The sequence below is a fragment of the Electrophorus electricus genome, chromosome 5 (assembly GCF_013358815.1).
Source record: "Electrophorus electricus isolate fEleEle1 chromosome 5, fEleEle1.pri, whole genome shotgun sequence".
NCBI classification, from domain to species: Eukaryota; Metazoa; Chordata; class Actinopteri; order Gymnotiformes; family Gymnotidae; genus Electrophorus; species Electrophorus electricus.
Genome location: NC_049539.1, coordinates 5,122,726 through 5,146,344, shown reverse-complemented (window position 1 = coordinate 5,146,344; position 23,619 = coordinate 5,122,726). Strand labels below are relative to the sequence as shown.

The window sequence follows — 23,619 nt, the reverse complement described above, 5'->3', positions numbered from 1 at the left end:
TTAGCCCGCCATAGGAAAAGTCCTCTTTTTCTGTGGAATATTAAATCAGAAACATATTAAAATGGAAATTCACACAAAGGACCTCTTTATCTCAGACATGATTAGCGGACACTCCACTTAATTAGCCTCGGATGTAAAAGCACCTTGAAGATTCACCTTTAATTTCACACAAAATTATATTGGCCCAATAAAATGGGTGACCCAGGCCAAAGAGCTATGCAGAGTGGATTTCTAGTCGAGGTTTCAGAGCAAAGGGCTATGATTACTTCATCATCATCTCTCTCTCTCTCTCTCTCTCTCTCTCTCTCTCTCTCTCTCTTTCTTTCTCGTGCGCTCTCTCTTTCTCTGTCTCTATCTATGAAACATGAGATGAAAAACTTGGAAACTCAAAGAAAAAAAACCTTGACTTCTCTTGGGAACATGGAATAAGCGTTATGATTTAAACTTTTCTTAATATAAACGTTCCTCCTCCTACAATTGCCTGCAGAGCTAATGAAGGACCTTCCTCCGAAATGCCCTGTTTCTCTGGAAACCCTGTGTACCTCACTGCAGTTTTGGACATATATATCTGCTTTAGTATTGTGCAGGCTGCTGGCACCGTTGTCCTCCTGCTTCTCTGATGGGAGGGGGAAACTGCTCATGTCTCGTGACCCTTCTGCTGATAGTGATTGCTCATTTCACACCTCTCACACATGCGTTTCTTTGCAGTTTGGAAGACAAATCAAAACTTGTAAACAACCAGCCTCCCAGAAACTAGTCAGCACCTGACCTTGGTAGCCAGTGAGAAGTGTTTATTTCCACCCCAGATTGCATGAACGGCTCATAACGTGTGTTTTAGGGCTTCCCTGATTGGTTATGATGCAGTGGGCATCGACATGCAGCCAAAGGCCAGGATATTCAATATATGAAGTACAATGGTGTTAGCCATTACCTGAGGAATAATGAATGTGGATTGACCAAATGCTTTAAGGGTAACGAGGGTAACAAACTGGCCACAGTGACTGCAGGTCAGCGCAGGGCCGGGCTGGTCTCTGGCTCAGGGGTCATGACTGAGGAACATCGCTTCTTCTGAAGAAGAGGAGCTGAGTGTCATAGAACCTGCGTGGTCCAGCCCTGGGTGGGTCCAGCGCCCGGACATCGTCACCTTATTCTCCTCGTCTTCATATACACAGTGGCTGCAACTTCATCTAAATCCATCCGGATTTCATCCCAACACTTATGAGACAGGGAACACTGATCTTGGACAAGTCATTTCAGGACCAACACAACACACACCCTCTCCTCCCATCTGTTTCAATCTTAGCTGCCACCATAAAAAAGCTGCCCGTCCTTTTTAATCTTTCTGCCTCATGGTCTGTTTGGGAGCAGTTTTCCATTATCTGGGCTTGTTGTAACTCTCCCTACTGAGGCCCAGGCACACACTGTGTTTACCCGCTCGCTTCTTCTGGCTGGCTTTAATCCGCAAAGTAAAGACGCATGCTGATGTGACCTGCTCTGTGCTTCCAGGGGCTTTAGACCCGCACGGCCTGACCTACTCTCTGCCGATCCCAGCTGGCTGGAGTCAAAATGGCATAAGAGATGAGAAAGGGGAGCGTCTGCTGAGGATCATGTGTTGTCCGCGCCTCCACCACCTTGCTTGGTTTCTATAGTGTCAGAGAGAAACAAAAACAAGGAGTGCCAGCAAATCGGCTTCAGACTGCAACCGCAATCATATCCTGATGCTCGGACATTTTGAGCACTAGCAGCTTTGAGGCGACACATTTTGTGACGTTCCTGGACACTTTCACCAGTGGACTGTATCCTTGTGCTACTGTGATTAAATTCAGCTGCAGACTTCTACTGTTCGGTGTAATCCAGGTGTTCACAAAGGACCAGTGTGACTAGTGGATTCCATTCCACACCCCAACAGATTCGCCCCATTCAACTCAATTAGCTGCCGTCGTCAGTCTTCACTTAATCAATTAGCAACTCCTGCTTTGCTGAAATGACACCTCTGGTCTCCAGACACCTATCATTCAAAATTAGCGGCATAATTCTGAAAATATTACATGTGTGTTAAGTTCACATGATCTATGTGTTAATTCCATTCGCAGGTTTCTTTTCTTGACCATTTCTGAAATGCAATTACGTGGAGGAACTTGCACTCCAGGCTGCAACTGAACCTCGTGATGCCAACAGCTATGACGCTGTCTGAGTGCCTACTTTACATGTGTCCAGGGCCAACGGCCCCTGGCCCCGCGTCTCGCGTGCAATAACAGATGCCAGGCAGAGCTGTCTCCTGCAAAGGGATGTCTGTCTATGGCGATGAAGTGTGCGTCCTCCCGGCTTGGGCAAACACCCAGCGGTGGCAAGCTGCTCCAGCTAAGCCAGCCCACGCCCCATTTGCGCGAGCTGGCTTGGAGAGTAAACAGGAAGCTGTCAGGCCACATTAGAAACCTCTGGCAAATAAACAGGAGGGGAGTAGAGTAGGACGCGCTCGCGTGGAATGATCTCTCGTGGGAGCTGGTTAGAGACCAGCACTACGCAGAGAAGAGCAGGAAACATCACAGTAAACGGGCATTCAACAACCAGTGACTAAATGAGAATTTAGCTAAATGAGAATTTAGCTACTTCCACACATTCTTTAAATGTACTGTGGATTCAGAAAGTATTTCGAAGCCTTTTACTTGTGCATATTATTTTGAATGGATACTGGATTCTGGATAAATGGAGAACTGCCATTTGTATCCATCAATCTACACTTAATTGCTTATAACGATGACATGAAAAGAGATTGAAAAATTCATTAAAAAATAAAGAATGAATATTTCATATTCACAAAAGTATTCAGACCCGTTTCCGTGGCACACAGAGTGTGGTCACGTGCATACAAATTATCACATAATTATCCCTAACATGCGTCTGGAGCTCAGGTTGTGTTCACCTGTTGCAATTGGAATTAATTGGACAGTTCGGAAAGGCAGACACCTGGGTGTATAAGGGCCACACAATTTACACTGCTTTGTCAGGACAAAAACCAAACCATGAAGTCCAAGGAACTGGAACTGCCTATGGAGCTACGTAATCAAACTGTGACAAGGCACAGATTAAGACAAGGATAGAAACCAATTTCTAAGGATTTGAGTGCTCTCAGGATCAGAGTGACTTCAGTCATTTTGAAATGGAAGAAACTTGGCCCAACCTTGAACCCAACATTCCAGCTGTCCAGAACCCAACAGTCATTATAAAAAAGCTTCAAAGGTTCTGTGTAGAGATGTGAGAACCTGTTAGACAATCATCTTTGCAGCACTCCATAGATCAAGCCTTGATAGCAGAGTGGGAAGACAATTGAATAAAAGGCATACAACAGTCTGCTTGGAGTCTGCTAAATGCTAAATGGCGTATAAAGACCTCTGGCAACATGGGAAAAGATTCTCTGGTATGAAGATATGAAAATTGAACTCTTTGGGCAGAACATCAAGAACTCACTGTTTCACATCACCTGGCTGATACAGTCCCTACATGAAACGGTGGCTGCATCAAGCTATAGTGTGAGTCTCAGTGCGATGGACAGAGAGACTGGTAACAACTGAGGAACAGGTGAATACAGCCAAATACAGGACCATCCTGGAAAACATTCTCCAGGGGACATAAGTAACTCAGACAAGGGCATTCAACTTTCAACATGACAATGACCCAAAGCCTACAGCCAAAAGAACATCTTGAATGCCCTTGAATGGCCCAGCCAAAGACCAGACTTAAATTTCATCGAATATCTGTGGAGAGACCAAAAGACGTTTCTCAGGTGCTCGCTGTCCAATCTGATGAACTAAGAATGCGATAAACTGCCCAAATCCAGGTGTGCAAAGCTTGTAGAGACACATTAGATGAGTCTTGCAGTTCTAATTGTTGTCAAAGCGGCTTCTACAGTGTGTAAAAAGTCATTTATATATAAAACTGAACTTCTAAATTTGCAGCACCTTGCTTGCACAGCTGATGATGGACCTCTGTCTGAAATGTGTGAAAAAGTGATTGCCCCCTAAACCTAATAACTGGTTGGGCCACCCATAACAGAAACAACTGGCAATGAGTCTTTTACTTTTACAGCACTGTGGAGGAATTTTGGCACACTCATATTTGCAGAATTGTTGTAATTCTGCCACATCGGAGGGTTTTTTTTGAGCATGAACTACATTTTTAAGGTCATGCCACAGCAACTCAGTCGGATTCAGGTCAGGACTTTGACTAGGCCACTCCAAAGTCTTCATTTTGTTTTTCTTAAGCCATTCAGAGGTGGGCTTGCTGGTCTGTTTTGGATCATTGTCCTGCTGCAGAACCCAAGTGAGCTTCAGCTTGAGGTCACGAACAGATGGCTGGACATTCTCCTTCAGGACTTTTTGGTAGACAGCAGAATTCATGGTTCATGAATTCATGAATTCATGGTTCCATTTACCACACTAAGTCTTCCAGGTCCTGAAGCAGCAAAACAGCCCCTGACCATCACACTACCTCCATCATATTTTACCTAATCACTTTTTCACACAGGGCCATGTAGGTTTGGATTTATTCCCCCTTAAAAATAAAAACCTTCATTTAAAAACTGCATTTTGTGTTTACTTGTGTTATCTTTGTCTAATATTTAAATTTGTTTGATGATCTGAAACATTTAAGTGTGACAAACATGCAAAAAAAAAAAGATATCAGGCAGGGGGCAAACACTTTTTCACACCACTGTAAAAAAAATAAAAAAAATAAAATAAAATATATATATATATATATATATATATATATATATATATATATATATATATATATATATATATATATATAATCTAACAGATGGCTGACCTGCTGTTGTAAAACAGGTCAAAGAATCACTAAAGACAACTTACTACCTATTCAGCCCCTGTCCTGAGGGTGTAGAATAAAGCTCTTCACCATGTGCCAGGAGCTATGGGCAGGGTCTTTTATTATGGGGAGGGTCTTTTATTATGGGGAGGGTCTTTGATGCTATGTATGTGGCCTCGGGCTTCTCCACAGCATGAAGAGGTGCTTACTGTAATTAATGTTAAAAAACACCGTATGCATCTCACACTACTGTATGTCATTAAGCAGAGCTAATAAGATAAGGAGAGGTAGATGGTTGATATCGTCACATTTAAAGCTGCACATTATTTTCTTGCAAAGCAGTAATCTTTTTCAACAACCCTTGCATTGTCTCAGCAACATCTCTGAGGCTGGTGGGTTTCTGGCCCCACCAGAGGTCGCTGTAGAGCAGTGTATGACATTAACAATAATTCAGTGTAACAAGTAATAATAATTTGGTCCCCCTTATGTTTTACTACAACAGCAGCGCTGTACTAAAATTCTAAATATATCCCTGTCTCTCTGGCATTAAGGTCGATACGTCTCCCAGCAGTTTTTACGTAGTGAGCATGCAGTGACCATGGGGCTGACCCATCAGTTATTCTTTAATCAAGGGAGTGTTTGAAGCCACCATGTGTATGTGCACCACGCTTTCAGTAATGACCTATGGGACACAATTCTGTTAGCCCTACACTAAGGTCAACCAACAAAACTAAATAAAGATGTTTACCCTATCAAAGTTGCTGGTTGCTACATGGCTCGCCAGTATTATCCAGTGTTATGTTAGCCACTAGTAGCTACTTAGCAGGGCAATATAATGAATCAACTCCATGGTTTCATGAAAATTAAATGTAGTGCCTTGTCATTAGAACAGAGATTAGAGAGGAATTGTTTGAGCCCAGACCAGCCAGAGGATTTCATCCTCACTCAGTCTGGAAAGGACAAAAAGCACTCCTTCATTCCTGAGTGGTTCAAGAGGAAAACATGGCTACCGGTGAGTGCTTGATAATTAGGAATTTTTAATGTGCTTCTACACAGCAAGGCAGTTGCATGAGCTCACTTGGCATTGTTGATGTCCCTCCAGTGAGTTCGATGAACATGCACATTTGTAATGCCACTGATGAGGTGCATTACTGTTTGGACTCACTGAATAAGTACATTTACAGTAACTGAGCGTTAAGGGCTCAGGGGCCCAACAGTGGTAACCTGGCAATGGTAAAATTTAAACCAACAACCTCCAGATTACGAACCCAAACTACTAACCGAGATTACTAACCTGTTGAGCAACCCCTGCCCCAGCACGTTTGTGCATAGCTTCACTGACTCGGACGCCCATACAGAATTCATTGTGCTCTCCAGACGTTCTGTGTCAGAGGTGCCACTGCATTGTCTATAATCTCAGCGATTTTACATGTATCACAGCACTTAAGTCAAGGGGTGGGGCCTCAGACAGAAGAGAAGCATCTGGTTGGACAGCAGGTTGTTAGCGCGGTGCTTACATCAGTGTGGACGAATGTCCCACATTTATCTCCTTAACTGCCTCATTGGGAGCACTAGAGAAGATGAATAGGGACAGCTACCCCAACCTTAAGCCAAAGAGGAGACCGCGTAAGGCATTAAAAATGACCATTTGCTTAGTTGTCATTTTTTTCATTTCAACTCTGGCTGGAGGCTAGATGTTGCCCTCCCTGTTTTGACCCTTTATTGGGAGATGTGGGTTATCTGCAATGCAAATGATAACACAGAGTGTTAACACGCGCAAAAGTCTTAATGCCAGGCCTCTCAGTAACAGCCACTGCTCTGCCTCTTCACAGGCCTGAGTGAAGAGCTTGGGGACAGGGTGAAATGTCAAACACGCTTTGCAGAGGAAGTGGCGGCCAGGGTAAAATTCAGCGTATTTATTAAAAACAGCTCAGAGCCGTAACTCAGCTCAACTTTACACCGTGCCGTTCAAGATTTGCTTTTACTGCTGGAGCTCTCAATATTAACAGCGAGAGCTAGGGACAGGACATAAAAGCCACATAAAAAGGGTTTTAAGACCTTCCGTTCATGTTGAGCCTGTAAATCTGGTTCCTAACGCCATGTGACATCACATGACAAATCCATCGGCAGTTTGTTTTCCATCCTCTCTCCAAATGGAAGTCCTTAAAATACCCAAAGATGAGTTTCCCCCCCCTGCATAAACAGGCTTAATTACTTTAACGACTTGTATCCACTTACTCCCTCCCCCTTCCACTCCCCTGCTCCGTGCGGAATTAGAGGGGCTCGAGGGTCTAAAGGTTGGAGCCCGTGGGTTTATTGCAGAGCTGTTTGCATTCAGGGAGGAATCTCTCCGAACACGGTTACCCCCCTGCTCTCGGAGTCTCCAGGGAAGGTAAGAAAAGCTAGAAGGGGAACATGGGAAGACGATGGGCTGCGGAAGGATCTGGAAAGAGGAGAAGTCCCCGAAGGACAAAATGTGATAAGATATAAGCTACAGGAAATTACAGGAAAGGAGAGGAGCACTTAGTGATAGACTCACTTGCCCACCTATTCAGGCCTGTATACTCCCTCCCTCTCTCCCTCTCTCGCTCCCTCACTCATTCACTCACTCCCTCATTCAGTTTTATTCTTTCAACACTGACCCCCTAACTCCCTCATCTCTGCTGACATTCAGTCACTCCATTCAGTCACTCCAGCACCCATTATCATACTGAACCCTTCATGGTTCCCTACCTCCCTGCTAAGGTAGTTTCTTACTGGTTTTGGATGAAAAGTCAGTAGAGTCAGTCTACCCAGCGCCCAAACCAGGGCCAAAAGTGAAATCCATACAATGGACCCACTGTGTGGCTATGTTTGTGGTTTTGTACCTATTTGTGGGTATTTCTGTGGTTTTGTACCTATTTATGGGTATTTCTGTGGTTTTTTTTTTACCTATTTGTGGTTATCTTTGTGGTGGTGTACCTATTTGTGGCTATGTTTGTGGTTTTGTACCTATTTCTGGGTATTTTTGTGGTTTTGTACCTATTTGGGGTTATGTTTGTAGTTTTGTACCTATTTGTGGGTATTTTTGTAGTTTTGTAGCTATTTGTGTTTATTTTGTGGTTCTGTACCTATTTGTGGGTATTTTTGTTGTTTTGTGTCTATTTGTGGGTATTTTTGTGGTTTTGTACCTATTTGTGGGAATTTCTGTGGTTTGTATCTATTTGTGGGTATTTTTGTGGTTTTGTACCTATTTGTGTTTATTTTGTGGTTTTGTACCTATTTGTGGATATTTCTGTGGTTTGTACCTATTTGTGGGTATTTCAGTGGTTTGTACCTATTTCTGGGTATTTCTGTGGTTTGGTTTGCACCTATTTGGGGTTACACTTCACTCATTTCCATTAGCATTTCTTTTTCCATAAACAGCTTTGACTCCATTTACACAGCTTGATTTTATTTTGTTAATTCTTCCACTAAAATAAAATAAAAAAAAATTTAATTTCAGATACTTGTTTATTTATTTATCAATTTATTTTCAAGCATCACTAAAAGTGTCACTAAAAAGTGTCACACTGATGGCTATACTAAATACAGTTTCTCTTTTATGCCAATTTTATGTTTTTTGTCAACCCCTCTGCATCTTGCTCCACAGTCCCAGCAAAACATGTTAATTACTAAAACGTTGAAAATTTTTTTTAAAGATGCTAATGTTCAGTAATAGGAGGATCAACACACACCTCACGTTTCTGTTCACAGGTGACAGCTAACCTACAGCTCAGGGTCCGACTAAATGGGCCCTTTTGAGTGGAAAAAAAATGTGTTAGCCAAGTTCTAGTTAGCAGACAAATTCATGACAGTTTGAAGTCTTGCTTAGTCTGGAGATACCAGCTGCTCTGAGGTCAGTTGAGAACCAATCATCTCACTGCTTTTTGGGTACTGTATTGATGCAAGCTTTCACACAATATAGGCCATACTCTGCTGAAACATTACCACAATACTGCTGTTTCCACCTTTAATTTCATAACTGGAGATGAATAGCAAGGGAAAAAACCCCTACCAAACTTCTGAAACTTCTGACATCAGTGTCCTCCTAGCTCATCATAGCCCTGTGTCATGTCCACCCTATTGCTGGACAATAACCCAGCCTTTACCGTGCAGGTGGAGCCCAGTGTGGGCGGCTGTACTCTGCCTCACTGTTACTTTCATAGCTAAGCCTGCACACCTCTGAAAGAGTGTGTGTGTGTGTCCTTCACGCCAAAGATGCTTAAAGCATCTACATGGAGTTTTTGTCCATTTGAAGAATAGGACTACACTTAGCACCTTTCCCTTTTCACGAAGGAAGCCGGCATTTTCAAAAAAACGCTAGTGCTTGAGGAAACCTTTTAGTAAGTCTGAGGCGTATTAAAATGACCATCACCCCTAAAGCTTTTGAACCAACATCCTAGTTTATCCATAAAGCAGAATAGGACAGATACACTTCACTGATCCAGGCTCAGGTCTGCAGTGTTTATTTCTAAGGGCATTGAAGAAAGTGGTGAAAGGCAGCAGAAGAAATCCCACCCTAAGCCCCCTTGTTTTCACCTATCGGGGGTGGGGTACCTGTACTGCTCTCCACTCGGAGCTGATCAGATGTGCTGGGCTCCACTGAGTGACAAAAGAAGACCTTCAGTAGTACAATACAGTTTAGTTTTAACAGTAAGAAAATTGATAAACTGATAAATTGCTGCACCGCTAATCTCAAGCAAAGAAGGAGTGAGGAGAGTAATTGCTGAGTGCAGTGAGTGGATGTCGATGCTGGTCGCTTGATACACGTGGTGAGGTGTTTAGCAGAGACCACCAAGCAGGTTAAGCTTGGTGTTATCCTGAGGCAAGGCACAAGCTTGTCTCGGTTTCCAACCTGGAGCCACGGGCCACTGATGAATGATGAATGGACTTAATCTCTTGATCCATGCACAAGGACTGCTCTCTTACCACGAACCTACGACTTAAGCTCAGAAAGCTAAACTCAGGGTGCTGAAAGACCCCGCACACACACACCCACACCTACAGTTCCGTATTTGGACTATAGTCTATAGACCCTGTAGTGAAGCCAGAGCAGGTTGCTAACATTGCGTTTTATTGTGAAGCCCGGTGCCAGAGCTGAGCGATGCCTGGCCTCTTCATTTCTAGCAGGCTAGATCTGGGCAGATCTTTACTATGTCTATGAGCCAGGGCTGCATGGTGAGCTTCCTCCTCCTCCTCCTCACTCAGCAGCACAGTAAGTTCTGCGTGGCCTGCGTGACCTGCTGTTCTCTCGGGCTGCTTGTGTTATAGTGCGCAGTAATGGAGCCGTGGCTCAGAGTAAACAGCATGGCCTCAGTATGTTGGGAGAATGGATGTGTGTGTGTGTGAGAGAGAGAGAGAGAGAGAGAGAGAGGGTGAGAGAGGGTGAGAGGGTGAGAGGGAGTGAGAGGGAGAGAGTGTGAGAGAGTGAGTGAGAGTGAGTGAGTAAGGCAGGGACAGACGGGAGAGAACATTAGTGACATAATAGAGACAGAGACAACAGAGAAAATTGTGTGTGTGTGTGTGTGTGTGTGTGTGTGTGTGTGTGTGTGTGTGTGTGTCTGTGTGTGTGTGTATGTGTGTGTGTGTGTGTGTGTGTGTGTGTGTGTCTGTGTGTGTTTGTGTGCATGAGCTGCAGTAGGAATAGATGCTAATAGATGCACAAATGTAAGATATAATGCAAGGAAGAAGAGAGCACTTCCTTCTGAGTGTGAGGGAGAGAGGTCAGAGAGGTGAGACAGGACAGAGAGGTGAGACAGGACAGAGAGGTGAGACAGGTCAGAGGTGAGACAGGTCAGAGAGGTGAGACAGGACAGAGAGGCGAGACAGGTCAGAGAGGTGAGACAGGAGAGAGAGGTGAGACAGGTCAGAGAGGTGAGACAGGTCAGAGGTGAGACAGGACAGAGAGGTGAGACAGGTCAGAGAGGTGAGACAGGACAGAGAGGTGAGACAGGTCAGAGAGGTGAGACAGGACAGAGAGGTGAGACAGGACAGAGAGGGGAGACAGGTCAGAGAGGGGAGACAGGACAGAGAGGTGAGACAGGACAGAGGGGTGAAACAGAATGGGGAGCAGGAGAAAGAAAATGAAGAGAGTGAAAAAGAACTGAAAAATGAGGTGATGAAAGAAAGAACAGATGAAAGGGAAACAGTGCTAGAGGAAGATGGAATGAAAGCATAATGGAGTGATTAGAGTAAGGGATGGCCGAAAAGAAAAACAGAAAGCAAATGTGTGTGTGTGTGTGTGTGTGTGTGTGTGTCTGTGAGGGCACGCGTGCTGGTGTGTGAGTGTGCTAGTGTGTCAGTGTCCATGGCAGAATCTATGCTACTACATCACTGCAGTAATGGAGCACACTACATGTCCTATTTCCAAACCTATTCACCTCTATCTCTCTATCTCACACACACACACACACACACACACAAACCACCTGTCGACCCACCCACCATCATACCCTAACCACACACACACACACACACACACACACACAAACCTAGACACACTACTGCCTGGCCCCCGGCAGCTCAACCAACCATCCCTACACCCATACTCATGCATACTCAAACATCCACCCACACACTCACACACACTCCTGCTGCTGGATAGAAGTTTGTATAGCAGCCTCTGCTCAGACAACGTGTGCGCACACACTCACACTCACATGGTCTTGTATTACTATCTTTATGGGCCAGTACTATTTATTTTGTATTAGAACAGATAAACTGCATGGACAGAAGGAAATCTTTTGGTTCTTTGTGTTTCCAATAAAACCTAAATTTGCAATTTGTATTAAAAAAAATATTTAAAAATTACAATTTTGTCCCCACAGAAAAGTAAATAAAAAGTTTCAACATGAAAAATTTAGGGGCGGAGAGCATGCCATCACGGGAAGGAGGCGCTCCTGCAGATGGAGGCATGACGCCGTGGTTACAGCACTGCGGCTGGGCTCTCTGCTGCAGGGCAGCAGCCTTCACGCATGCACTCTGTCCAAGACACCGCGATCAGACGCCAGGCCGTAAAATGTAAAACTCCACTCGACCGCCACTACAATGTCATTTTTGTCTTTTTTTAAAAGCACGGTTCGATGCTGTTAAGAACATCTCGTCTATGTCTAGAGTCTGTAAAATATTCAGCCCGAGAACTGCGGAGGGGGAGATAAAAGAGTTGCTCAGCGCTTGCAGATAATATTTGGCATTTGTGTTGTTTTTCCCGATTCCCAGCATCTGTGAGCGTGTCAGTTAAAGCATGGCACGTAACAGGAAGTAATGGCACACCACTCCCTTTGCTGGTGTTGCTATGCTGCACTTGTGATCAGCCAACTTTCTGTTTGCCTGGCTGTGGTTTCATACTGACGCACAATTCCAGCAAGGATTCAGAGAAAGAAAGGACAGACACAAAGCGATTGAGTATGGTGTTATGCAAAAACAAAAGGCAGGCCCAAAGACAGAGACCAGAGAGGGCTTCAGAAAGACAAGGAAGCAGTGAAAGAGAAGATAAGGAAAAGAAACAAGACAAATGTGAGAGATGTGCTCTCTAATTTCCAGAGCTCTAGGAAAGGAGTGACAGTTGGAGCATACTGGCACTGGTGGGGATGATGATGTTGGGTGGGGATGATGACGTTGGGTGGGGGGTGATGATGTTGGGTGGGGGTGATGAGGTTGGGTGGGGGTGGTGACATTGGGTGGGGTGATGAGGTTGGGTGGGGGTGGTGACATTGGGTGGGGTGATGAGGTTGGGTGGGAGTGGTGACATTAGGTGGGGGTGGTGATGTTAAGTGGTGCTGATGATGTTGGGTGGGGTGATGATGCTGGGTGAGGTGGTGACGTTGGGTGGGGGTGATGTTGGGTGGGGTGATGATGCTGGGTGAGGTGATAATGTTGGGTGGGGTGATGATGCTGGGTGGGGGTGGTGACGTTGGGTGGGGTGATGTTGGGTGGGGGGTGATGTTCTACTGAGTTTTGCTCAGACTGACATGATTTTAAAGACTAGGCCAAGTATGCTTCTATTCTCTTGGCGCATGAGTCTACTCAACACCTGGCACCCACACACGTACACACACCCCCACACACACACACACACACACACACACACACACACACACACACACACACACACACACACACACACACACACACACACTCCTCTGGCCAGATGTTTCTCTCCTTAAAAGGCCAAAAGGAAGGTGTGAACACACAGCTGTCTTGAACAGGACCGTCAGCTCAGCCAGGTGCTGATACGTTTGGTCCTCCAGTTCAGGCAGGTTCCCATGGCTACATGAGTCTCGCAGTAATTAAATGGCTCATGGAGTTATATAGATTTGTAGACATGGATCTTAAGTCCCATGACTTACTGGAGCCACACCCGCTTTGCTAAAGACACAACCTATGTATATAAGATACCTCCCCCGGCTCGGCCTCCGTATGACGAAGCTGATTGGATAGTGTGCATCTCCTCGGACCTCTGCTCAGCCTCTTGAGCTGAAGAGCCCTCTAGTTCTAAACGACTGGAACCTTTCACATCTGTTGCTGACAGAAAGAATATCCCCAAACGTAAAATGTCGCGAGGTTTTCTGTTGCGTGCCTGAATGGTTTTGAACCAGTGACTAGTGTAAGCAAGCGTGGCGTTGTTTCTGGAGGGGTTTACCAAGCTCGCAGTACAGTGAAGATGGGCAGACATGCTACGATTCGCACCTCAGAAAACATCTCGACCGACGGCTATGCGACGGAATAAGGTCCGCGGGCTGAACAGGTCACTCGCTGTCCTCAAACGCAAACAGAAGACTTGCTTAAACGAATCCGGTGCTTAGTAAGTTTAATCATTAAAAAAATTGAACCAAGCCTCCTGCACCTTGTATTCATTTGTATTTTTACAGCTTTGGCATGCACGCATAAGGAACAGATTGAAACAGATTGTTTCTGTAAGTCACGCTGGACAAGTGCTAAATGCAGTAACTGTAAATATCGATGTTTAGTGCAAACCTGGCCAGAAAAAAAATCTTACATCTTACATCAAAATTCATCTTACATCTCTTGAATGTTTTTGTCAGAAATTCCGCGAAGCACAGTACACAGTCCGATATTCCACTCAACCTCATGACCTCAGTGTGACCTCATCTCTGAAAAGAGGATTACTGTACGTTTTAGGTCAGATGGGATCTGTGCATCAGAGCATCAGGCAGCACTGGAGTACAACAGCATGAAGTGACTGTAAGAGATGAGGTCACACCAGGGCCGCGGAGATGGAACGCAGCGTGGAGATTATGCAGAGCACAGCTGGTGTGAGCGAATCTCCCGGAGGCTGAAAGAGCCTGTTGATGTTCAGCACTGCCATTTGGACCTGGTGTTCCCCGAGTGCCGAGACACGCAGAGTCTTCACTGCTTAGTTCTCCAAAGTATGACTTATACATGCCTGGAGCACATGAAAGGGACGATCGGATTCCAATTACTCTAAAAATAAGCAGGAGTGTCAAAAACAGAGTCGCGGGCGTTAGCTGCGTTCCTGGCGGGGGGACGCGGCGTGTCAGACGCTGCAGCAGCAGTTAAATGCCACTCCGTGACACTTGCCAGTGAAACGTTGCGTGCGTTCGGGGGGGGGGGGCTGTCAGGCAGAACAAACTGCCGCCAGCGACTGACATTAATCTGTGCGATCCATGGAACAGCAACGTCTCGCAACCTTCAGCCCGGGACTCTCGGCATCTCCACCGATGACTGTAGTTGAAATGACGTGCAACGTTCTCCAACGAGATAAACACACACGGGAAGCTTTTGGTGGGCTCTTTGGGGAGACGGGAATCGACAAGAAAGATCCGACACGCTCCCTAGAGGGGGTTGGGGGGGCATACAGTGCTACTCACCGAACATGTTCCCGATGTGGCCATTTCGGGTCAGGGGCCTGAGCTCGTTTTTACCCCAGGCATACTGGCGGTAGTTGTCCCACGCAAACTTCATCATCTGCAGAAAAACAAAACACAAACATGAAATCAGCACAGCTGAGAGTCCAGGGCATGCAGCACGTGTCATTCCAGTGCACGAGACTGACCACTGGGGCTGGCTTTGGTCACAGCTGTTCAGTATCAAACAGCAGTTTCATACACACATTTGAGCCAATAGCAGTTTGATACACACACTTGAGCCAAAGGTTGACGGATGGAACACGCACAGCGTTTGGGAAAACACCATATCCATCGCTTAGGCATTGATAAAATAATATGGACGCTACCGTAGCAACCACCACCAACATCTGCAGAGCTGTCTCAGCTGTACCAAAGGAGTTATGCATTCACTCAATAATGTTATGAAACGTCTATATGTGCTACCGCGTAAAAGCCCAATCCAGACCCAAATCCTCCAATGAAATTCCAACATTGTGGTGGCAGTTGGCTGAGAGGCCAAGCGAACCAGATGAGACTGTTCTAGAAGCTTCCCAGCAATGTCTTACAAAAGGAAGGCGCACCAGCCCAGTAGCTGTGTGCTCGGCGCTTAAGGCCAAACACTGCCACTGCCTTCCAAACCCTGCCCTAGTGCCCCACCACTGTGAATAAACAGCACACTTGCTGTGGTTTGCTGGATGATGCCGGATTAACGTGCGCTAGGCTTTAGTTACTGGACAGCAGCCCTTCCCATGCACAGATGGCTCTCCAGGGGTGGGCGTCGCTTGTGGAAAATTCTTGCTTTGTTGTTTGCTATCTTCTTTCAAAGCATAAAACACAGCAAAGAGCTGCGAAGGATGCAGGGGATGGAGAGCAGAAAGGGGGAAAAAGGGTTTAGTCATTTTTACATGAGAGGAGCGATCCGGCATCATCTGTCACAGCCAGCAGCCAAACACGGATATAATTATCCCCTCAGTAAGACCACCAGCACTGCTTGTCATTAATCACACCAATCCACAAACTGAAAGCACTAATCACATGCAGGCGCACACACACACACACACACACACACAGACAAAAGACTTTTGTCTCCAACTTGCACAACAAATGCCATGAGGATATCTGCTCATGCATGATATTGTTGTTCTTATGTTATACTCCTAACGCACAGAAATAAAAACTATAAAACAAGCCGACAGAACAAGACAATAGCACATGCACGCCTTAAACGCTTTCAACTTCTGCCTTCATCTTTCCAAACAATGCGGTTAAATTGGACAGTTCCGCTCCATAATGGAATAGAACGGGTCTGTTTCAGAGATAAATCAGCTAAGAAGCTCAGTCCTCTAGTCATTTGAGGAGGCAATGCAAAGAAATTCCCAGCAGTCCGAGCAGCCCTCTGCTCCGCTGTTTATCGTGGAACCCCGTTCCAACTGCTCTGAAACAGGGACAGCGATGACAGCAAGTGTCGCTCCAGCACGGCTCAGGGCCGGGCGACGGGTCTGGAGGCCAGGAGGCTTTACTGGACAAGATCTTTGTTGAGAATCGTGTCCACATCTCCCTTGTCCCTGCTGGTATTTACACCCTTCCGCGCCTGTGACTCCCCCCCCCCAATCTCTGCCAGGCAGCCTTAGCTTGGGGGTTCTACCATAGAGGCTTACGACACCTGCTGCAAGCACAGCTTCAGCGAGAGCAGGAGAGAGAGGGAGAGCGAGAGAGTGTGTGTGAGAGAGAGAGAGAGAGAGAGAGAGAGAGAGAGAGGGAGGGATTCGGGCCTAGCTCTATCAGCGAGGCCTCCCTCTTCTCGAGGTGGAAGGCCACCATTTACGCGGGATGGGTTCCATCAGTAGGAGGTAATGAAGGTCTTCGGAGATTAGACTGAATGAACATGGTACACTGGGTCGGCAACAACAGAGCGCGCTAGCAACCAGTTTTACAGTACGCTTAGAGAGAAATGAGGATGCGATATGGCCTCAGGCACTGAACAGCATAGGGACCGTCCAGAGAGAGAGAGAGAGAGAGAGAGAGAGAGAGAGAGAGAGAGAGAGAGAAGAGAGAGAGAGAGAGAGAGGGGTAATGTTACACAAGCTTTGGGTTTCGTTTTAAGCCATCCCGAGCGATGTGTCTCTCTTGAAAGCCAGACTGACGTTACTCCCCAGGGGGTCCGGAGGAAGATAAAAAGGTATTTAAAGGGAGAAAAAGCCTCTCTAAATAAATGCCGGGTTTTTTTCTTTTGTTTTTGTTTCTCTTCAAATTTCATGTCCACTTTATCTGCGTGGATCAAAAATGCATCTGATAAGCGTGAAGTGGGTGAGGCAGGCAGGCAGAGGAGTGCTGTTATCCTGGAGAGATCTCTCCTCACAAAGCACAGTGAGCAGATGGCCTCCATGGCTGCCGCTAATGTCTTTTGCGTCCGAAAGTGATTTAAAATTTTATTTTAGTAAATTTCATTACCTTTTGGACGATCTGAGCTATACAATTTTGGAATTTTGACTTGTTTTTCAGGGATGTTGAGATACAGCACCAGTCAAAAGTTTGGACACACCTGATTTTTGTTTATTTTTTACTATTTTCTACTTTCAAAAACCAGGAAGGTGTCAAACCGATGAAATAAAACATGTGATTGTGCTTTGACTAACAAATATTAACTAAATTATATTAACTATAATATTATAACAAATATTAACTATAATATTAAATATCTTAGATTTAAGTAACTATCTTATACTGTGGTGACAGCTCTGTACACACTTGAAGATTATTTGCTGAGGGTTAATCTAAAACTGTTTGTGTACTGTTTGTGTGTGTGTGTGTGTGTGTGTGTGTGTGTGTGTGTGTGTGTGTGTGTGTGTGTGTGTTAAAAAGGAATTCATATATAGGCTAACACCTTTCCCAAATTATATTTGTCTTAGACACAAAGCATAACCCATTACATTTAATGGCATTATTACTATTAAAAATTCCCATTCAGTCAGATGTATCCAAACTTGGAACTGCTACTGTATGTTCAACTAGAACAGACGCAGAAGCAGGGGAAAGACTGCTCTATGACGTTATTATACACATATAGGGACCCGGTAATAAATGTTTAGCCACTCCCTGCAGTGTTGGTCTCGAGTCAGACATTCAGGGGCTTGACCCTAAACCTCTGACGGTCAGGAAAGAGGAAGCACAAAATTGCTGCCACTAGCAAGCCTCCACTCTTTCTACTGCAGAACCCACCTTCTGGAGCTCTGGTTCTACAGGGACAGAGATAAATGCAACATACTTGAGTCTATTCTGGCAATCCAATTCTCCCAATCCTTCCTCAGCTGGAATCCGGAGGAAGAGGGAGTTCAATGCGAGAAGAGCAGGAAGTATGAGAGGATGAAACACACACAAACACACACACACACACACACACACACACACACACAGAAACACGTGCATGTGCAAGTATAGCGCAGCTTCATTAAGACCTCAACATAAAACATGAGAGCACCAAAGGTCTTGATATTGTCAACGACAATGAAATGATGAGCAAAACAGCCACTAAAAGCGCGAGGGCGTGTTTTTCCCGGCTAATGAGAGACCCTGCTCTCCTGCCTAAGTCTGTGGGGGAACGCGCTCGTTATACAGCTGCCGAAAAGGCTTCTCTCTGCACCAGTCCCGCTCTGACGCATCTCTGGACGAAACCTAGAGATCATGCCAAAAGAAAAAAGAAATACGCAGATGAATGGACCAAGTGAGTCCCCAGTGCGTCTCATGCACTCCCCAAGCCTCAGCAGGGAACAGATCCCTACACAGCGGCCTCAGTGGAGGGGGCTGGACCACAGCCTTCCCCATCTCCCAACCTTAAACCAGCCACGGAGCAGATTTACCCAGCAAAGGACCAACAGACCTGGGCCTGAGTCAGCGACAGCCAACCCTGGAGAAAATAAAATACAGTAATAATCAAATAGGTCTCTGCTTTCGAACACTAAATGTAGGAATGCCAAAATAATGAGATAGCAAGATTGAGTGACCTTCATAATGAAAGTCTGAACCAAGTTTCTTCTACAGGTTTAGTGTTTGAAAACTGCACAAGAAAGTAACAAAGACCTGAATATTTTATAGAATATATACTATATACTGTGTATATAAAACTGTGTATATACATTGTGCATACTGTGAATATATATATACTGTGTATATAGAATATATAATATACACTGTGCATACTGTGTATAAAGAATATATACTATATACTGTATATACTGTGTATATAGAATATATACTATGCACTATGCATACTGTGTATATAGAATAAATACTATACACTATGCATACTGTGTATATAGAATAAATACTATACACTATGCATACTGTGTATATAGAATAAATACTATACACTATGCATACTGTGTATACAGCATAAATAATACATACTGTGTATACATTCTGTTTTTCTATTATTTTCTATTATTTTCCAGCCTTCTCCCATTTTTACAGGCCTGTGACAGATTTCTGCAAGCGCTGGACTACCGATTTCCCCCGCAGAAATTTCATCTGATTTATTCTGCAAATGGGCTGCATGAGTGAGGCCACTCCATAGTGAATTAGTCCTAATAATTCTTTATGCTAAAAAACAGAATAGCACAGGAGTGAATCTATCCTCCTCTGACTGGAAGCCCCATCTGCAGTTTGAGAACAAACACAAAAGAGGAGAGAATGGCGAATCACAAAATGGTTCCCAGAAGAGCAGGTCTTTCAAAGCAAATAGCTTTCTCAGCTTCACGTCCGCAAACAGCCATCCCATTAACTCCCGACACAATCTGGTTTATGAAGGCAATATGCTCTTTTCCTTCAGGTCTCAGAGGGAGAAACGTGGAGCGTCTGTACATCACCAGCACGGCGCAACCGGAGCGACGGGCCGTCAAACGTGACAAACACAGACGAAGCAAGGGAACATAAAAACTCAAATAAAGGAGTCGGTGAGGAGCAAAATGACCTGCTCGCTGCCTCGGAGGGAGCTCTACCCTGCGGGGGGCTCAGGACGCGTTGGCAGGGCAGCGGGGCGCACGGGCGGGACTCCTGCTGACCTCTCCAGCCAGCTCGTCGCGCCAAAACCTAATCGACAGCCAGAGACCGCCGGCCTGCCCTGAAGACGCTCGCCGTGCCCACGGCGGAGAACGTCGGGCACGAGGCGTAATCAGCTGGCGTCAGAGAGAGCACTGCTGGCGGTAATTATGGGAAAGCTGGCGAAGGGCTGGGCGCAGGAGCGGAGGCCGGTGCTGATCGCAAGCAGCTGTGAGGGAGAAGAGGGGAGACAGAGGGGAGACAGAGGGGAGGGGCCAGGAAAAGGAGGAAGAAAGGAGCCCAACGCCGGCGAGCATCTAAATGAGCGGATACGCTGTTCGAGTGTGTGTGTGTGTGTGTATGTGTGTATGTGCGTCTGTGTATGTGTGTGTGTCTGTGTATGTGTGTGTGCGTCTGTGTGTGTGTGTGTGTGTGTGTGTGTGAGTGTGTATGTGTGTGTGTATGTGTGTGTGTATGTGTGTGTGTGAGTGTGTGAGTGTGTGTGAGTGTGTGTGTGTGTGTATGTGTGTGTGTGTGTGTGAGTGTGTGTGTGTGTGTGTGAGTGTGTGTGAGTGTGTGTGTGTGTGAGTGTGTGTGTGTGTGTGTGTGTGTGTGTGTGTGTGTGTGTGTGTGTGTGTGTGTGTGTGAGTGTGTGTGTGTGAGTGTGTGTGAGTGTGTGTGTGTGTGAGTGTGTGTGTGTGTGTGTGTGTGTGTGTGTGTGTATGTGTGTGTGTATGTGTGTGTGTGAGTGTGTGTGTGTGTGTGTGTATGTGTGTATGTGCGTCTGTGTATGTGTGTGTGTCTGTGTATGTGTGTGTGCGTCTGTGTGTGTGTGTGTGTGAGTGTGTATGTGTGTGTGTGAGTGTGTGTGTGTGTGTGTGTGTGTGTGCGTGTGTGTGTGTGTGAGTGTGTGTGTGTGTGTGTGTGTGTCTGCTCTAAGGGCAGTATCCAACAGCCATGTCACCTTAACTCTCAGGAAACCTGCTCACCTTTAAGCTTTTCATTAGTTCTCCATCTATACACCCATCCCTACTGAGAGGATTTTGTCCTCGTTGCAATTTTAGAATCTTTTTTCTTTTTCTTTTTCTTTTTTTTTTTATGCGAGAAGGCACTTCAGTCGCAGGCAGCAGTGACGTCTCGTTCCTGAATATTCACTTACACATCTGGAAGTGAGCGAGCCCACAGGACGACTCAGGAAAAGACAAGCTGCTCAAACACAGGCCAGTATCATCCTCCAGCAAAGATCCAGCAGCAGGCAGAAAGTCAGTCTTCCAGGTGCAAAAAGGTACGTTTTCAAAGAGACACAGTATCTGAACATAGTATCTGAATTTAAAATCAGAAACCTTTTTATTTTACAAATGGCTTCAATAGATGGTGAAACAAACTATATTTCACAATAAAGAGCCTGTACTGAATATTAGATAAATTTAAGAATTAGATTAGATGAATTTAAGAAACCATGAATATTGCAGCAGTCTTTGAACAGCTGGAAATCCCCTGCAAGATGTCATTGGAGTGAACATGGGAGAAACACACCACTGATGCATTTAAATGTTTATTCACTATCAGCAAAAAGCACTCCATGGAGGAACCCCGAGCGCATATTCCTCAACACTAACCCAGAGCTCATGTTTCCCAACACTAACCCAGAGTTCACATTTCCCAACACTAACCCAGACATCGTGTTCTCTATCCTTAACACTAACTCAAAGCTCACAAGCTATGAGGAGGAGGAGGCCCCAAGAGAGGGCAAGTATGACCCCTTGGGCCTCCCTGGGGGAGGGAACCGAGTTCCAAAAGTCTTACTAAGCAGGAGTGAGACGTGCGGGCCGGCAGTGGCGGAAAGCAACATGGCAGGGTCACATCCAGAAGCGAGACCATGAATCCTCCACCAGACTCCACATCCCAAACCTCGCAGACCCTCATTTGCCTGGGAAGCCCGGCTGTCACAGGTGTTGTGGGAAGCGGAAAAATGGATGAAACGCAGGAAGTGTTGGGGTGCGATTCTGAGTTCTCAGACAGTCGAGTGCGAGAGCCACTGTGACCCCGTCTCGTTAGGAGACGAGAGGGGAGAGGAGGAGCAGTTACATGTGCAATGCCGGGAATAAAGGCTCAGGAATTGGAACTGGGACACTCCATACGCTGCATTCAGCCCTGCTGCGCTCCAGGGATGACGGCGGCACCGGAATCTCTGTCTGTTATCTCCCTCTGTCTCCAGGGCTGAGCTGATATGATCAGGACGCCCCACACTGCCTAGGACTTCATGACATCAGCGTCTCTGGGTCCTAGCAATGGTCAGAATCTTGTTTTTTAATGTCTCTTCTTATCTGCTTACTTCCTGCAAAGTTCAAGGATGTGTGTGTGTGTGTGGGGGGGTCCTTTAAAATTTGAATTTTAAAGACTGGGAGTTCAGAAAAGAGCTGCTTCAGACAAGTACTGTTAGCTGCTGACAGTTTAATCTGTCAACGTCAATGACAGGCTTCCATCACTGTGTCTAACCACAGCACTCTTTAGTGGTTTCTAACCCTAAAAACAGGTCATGCTTTTGAAGGGCTTGATAATTAGCTGGTGATAATTGATAATTATTATATTCAGGACATTTAACAAAACGTTCTGTATTAAAATGTAACAATGATACCCCATATCACAGAATAAACTATGCAAATAATCACTGGGACAAATAACGTTTCTAAAAAATATATTTAAATCAGGCAGCTACTGCCAGAGCTTCAGAAAAAAATGTTCACAAAGATAAAAAGAAAACATTTAAAATGGCTGTAGACCGAAGCTAGGGGATATGTGTGTGTGGCCCGGTCAGTCACGAACCTGGACGGTGAGTGTGTGAACATAGGATCCAGCGGATCTGGCCCCAGGCCCAACACCACCGCAGCCCAGAGAAAGCGCTGGCCGCACGGGAGCGGTCAGGCTGCTCTCCCCTCACGGCTGACTACGAGGACCCGCTGCCTCTGCCTTACGCACATGTCTGCTTTGCAAATCACAGAGTGCGTGATTTACAATGACTCACTCGCGGTGAGAAGATACAGACGTACGCACCGAGGACCTATAGTGTGACAAGGAGTGTGTGGGTCAGGGTGCAGGTGGAGTGTATATAATGGCCCACTATGTAGTCAATACGGAAATGCAAAAGCATCTGTGTGATTTGTTGATTCTCCTAATTGTATTTTTAAACTGTATTCCTGTACTGTAATGCATTTGTCATTACTGTATTGTAGTACTTTTGACATTTTTGACATTATTTAAAAGCTGTGGGCTTCCTCTTGCTGGTTAATGCTAAGACTAGTACACCAGTGCTGAAGATATTTTAGGTCTGTCATCTGAAGATATTTTAGGTCTGTCAGCATGCTTTCTCAACAAAGCAGCACAGCAGATCAAAAACCTTTTCAGACCATCAAAAAAGGAGTAGTCATGGGATACCAACTAACTAATCCCAAGGAAATGAAGTAAGCACTGTGTAAGCACTCTGGGTTGTAAAGTTATTGTAGTGTTTTGTGTAAAAGTCTCTGTGTTGTGAGGTTATTGTAGTGTTTGTGTATACGTCTGTGTGTTGTAAGGTCATTGTAGTGTTTTGTGTAAAAGTCTCTGTGCTGTGAGGTTATTGTAGTGTTTTTTGTAAAAGTCTCTCTGTGCTGAGGTTATTGTAGTGTTTTGTGTATACGTCTCTGTGTGTTGTAAGGTCATTGTAGTGTTTTGTGTAAAAGTCTCTGTGCTGTGAGGTTATTGTAGTGTTTTGTGTAAAAGTCTCTCTGTGCTGTGAGGTTATTGTAGTGTTTTGTGTAAAAGTCTCTCTGTGTTGTGAGGTTATTGTAGTGTTTTGTGTAAAGGTCTCTGTGTTGTAAAGTTATTGTAG

At 45.3% G+C, this 23,619-nt stretch overlaps 1 protein-coding gene across 3 annotated transcripts in view; it reads right to left on the bottom strand.

Moving 5' to 3' along the window:
* The window catches only part of LOC113580013 (mannosyl-oligosaccharide 1,2-alpha-mannosidase IA), a 197,136-nt gene that overhangs the window by 116,642 nt on the left and 56,875 nt on the right, over nt 1–23,619 (bottom strand). For all 3 annotated transcript variants that reach the window (XM_035525993.1, XM_035525991.1, XM_035525992.1), the window contains exon 2: nt 14,700–14,796. In XM_035525993.1, the coding sequence (XP_035381886.1) occupies nt 14,700–14,796 (97 nt within the window). The remainder of the gene's footprint in view (nt 1–14,699; nt 14,797–23,619) is intronic.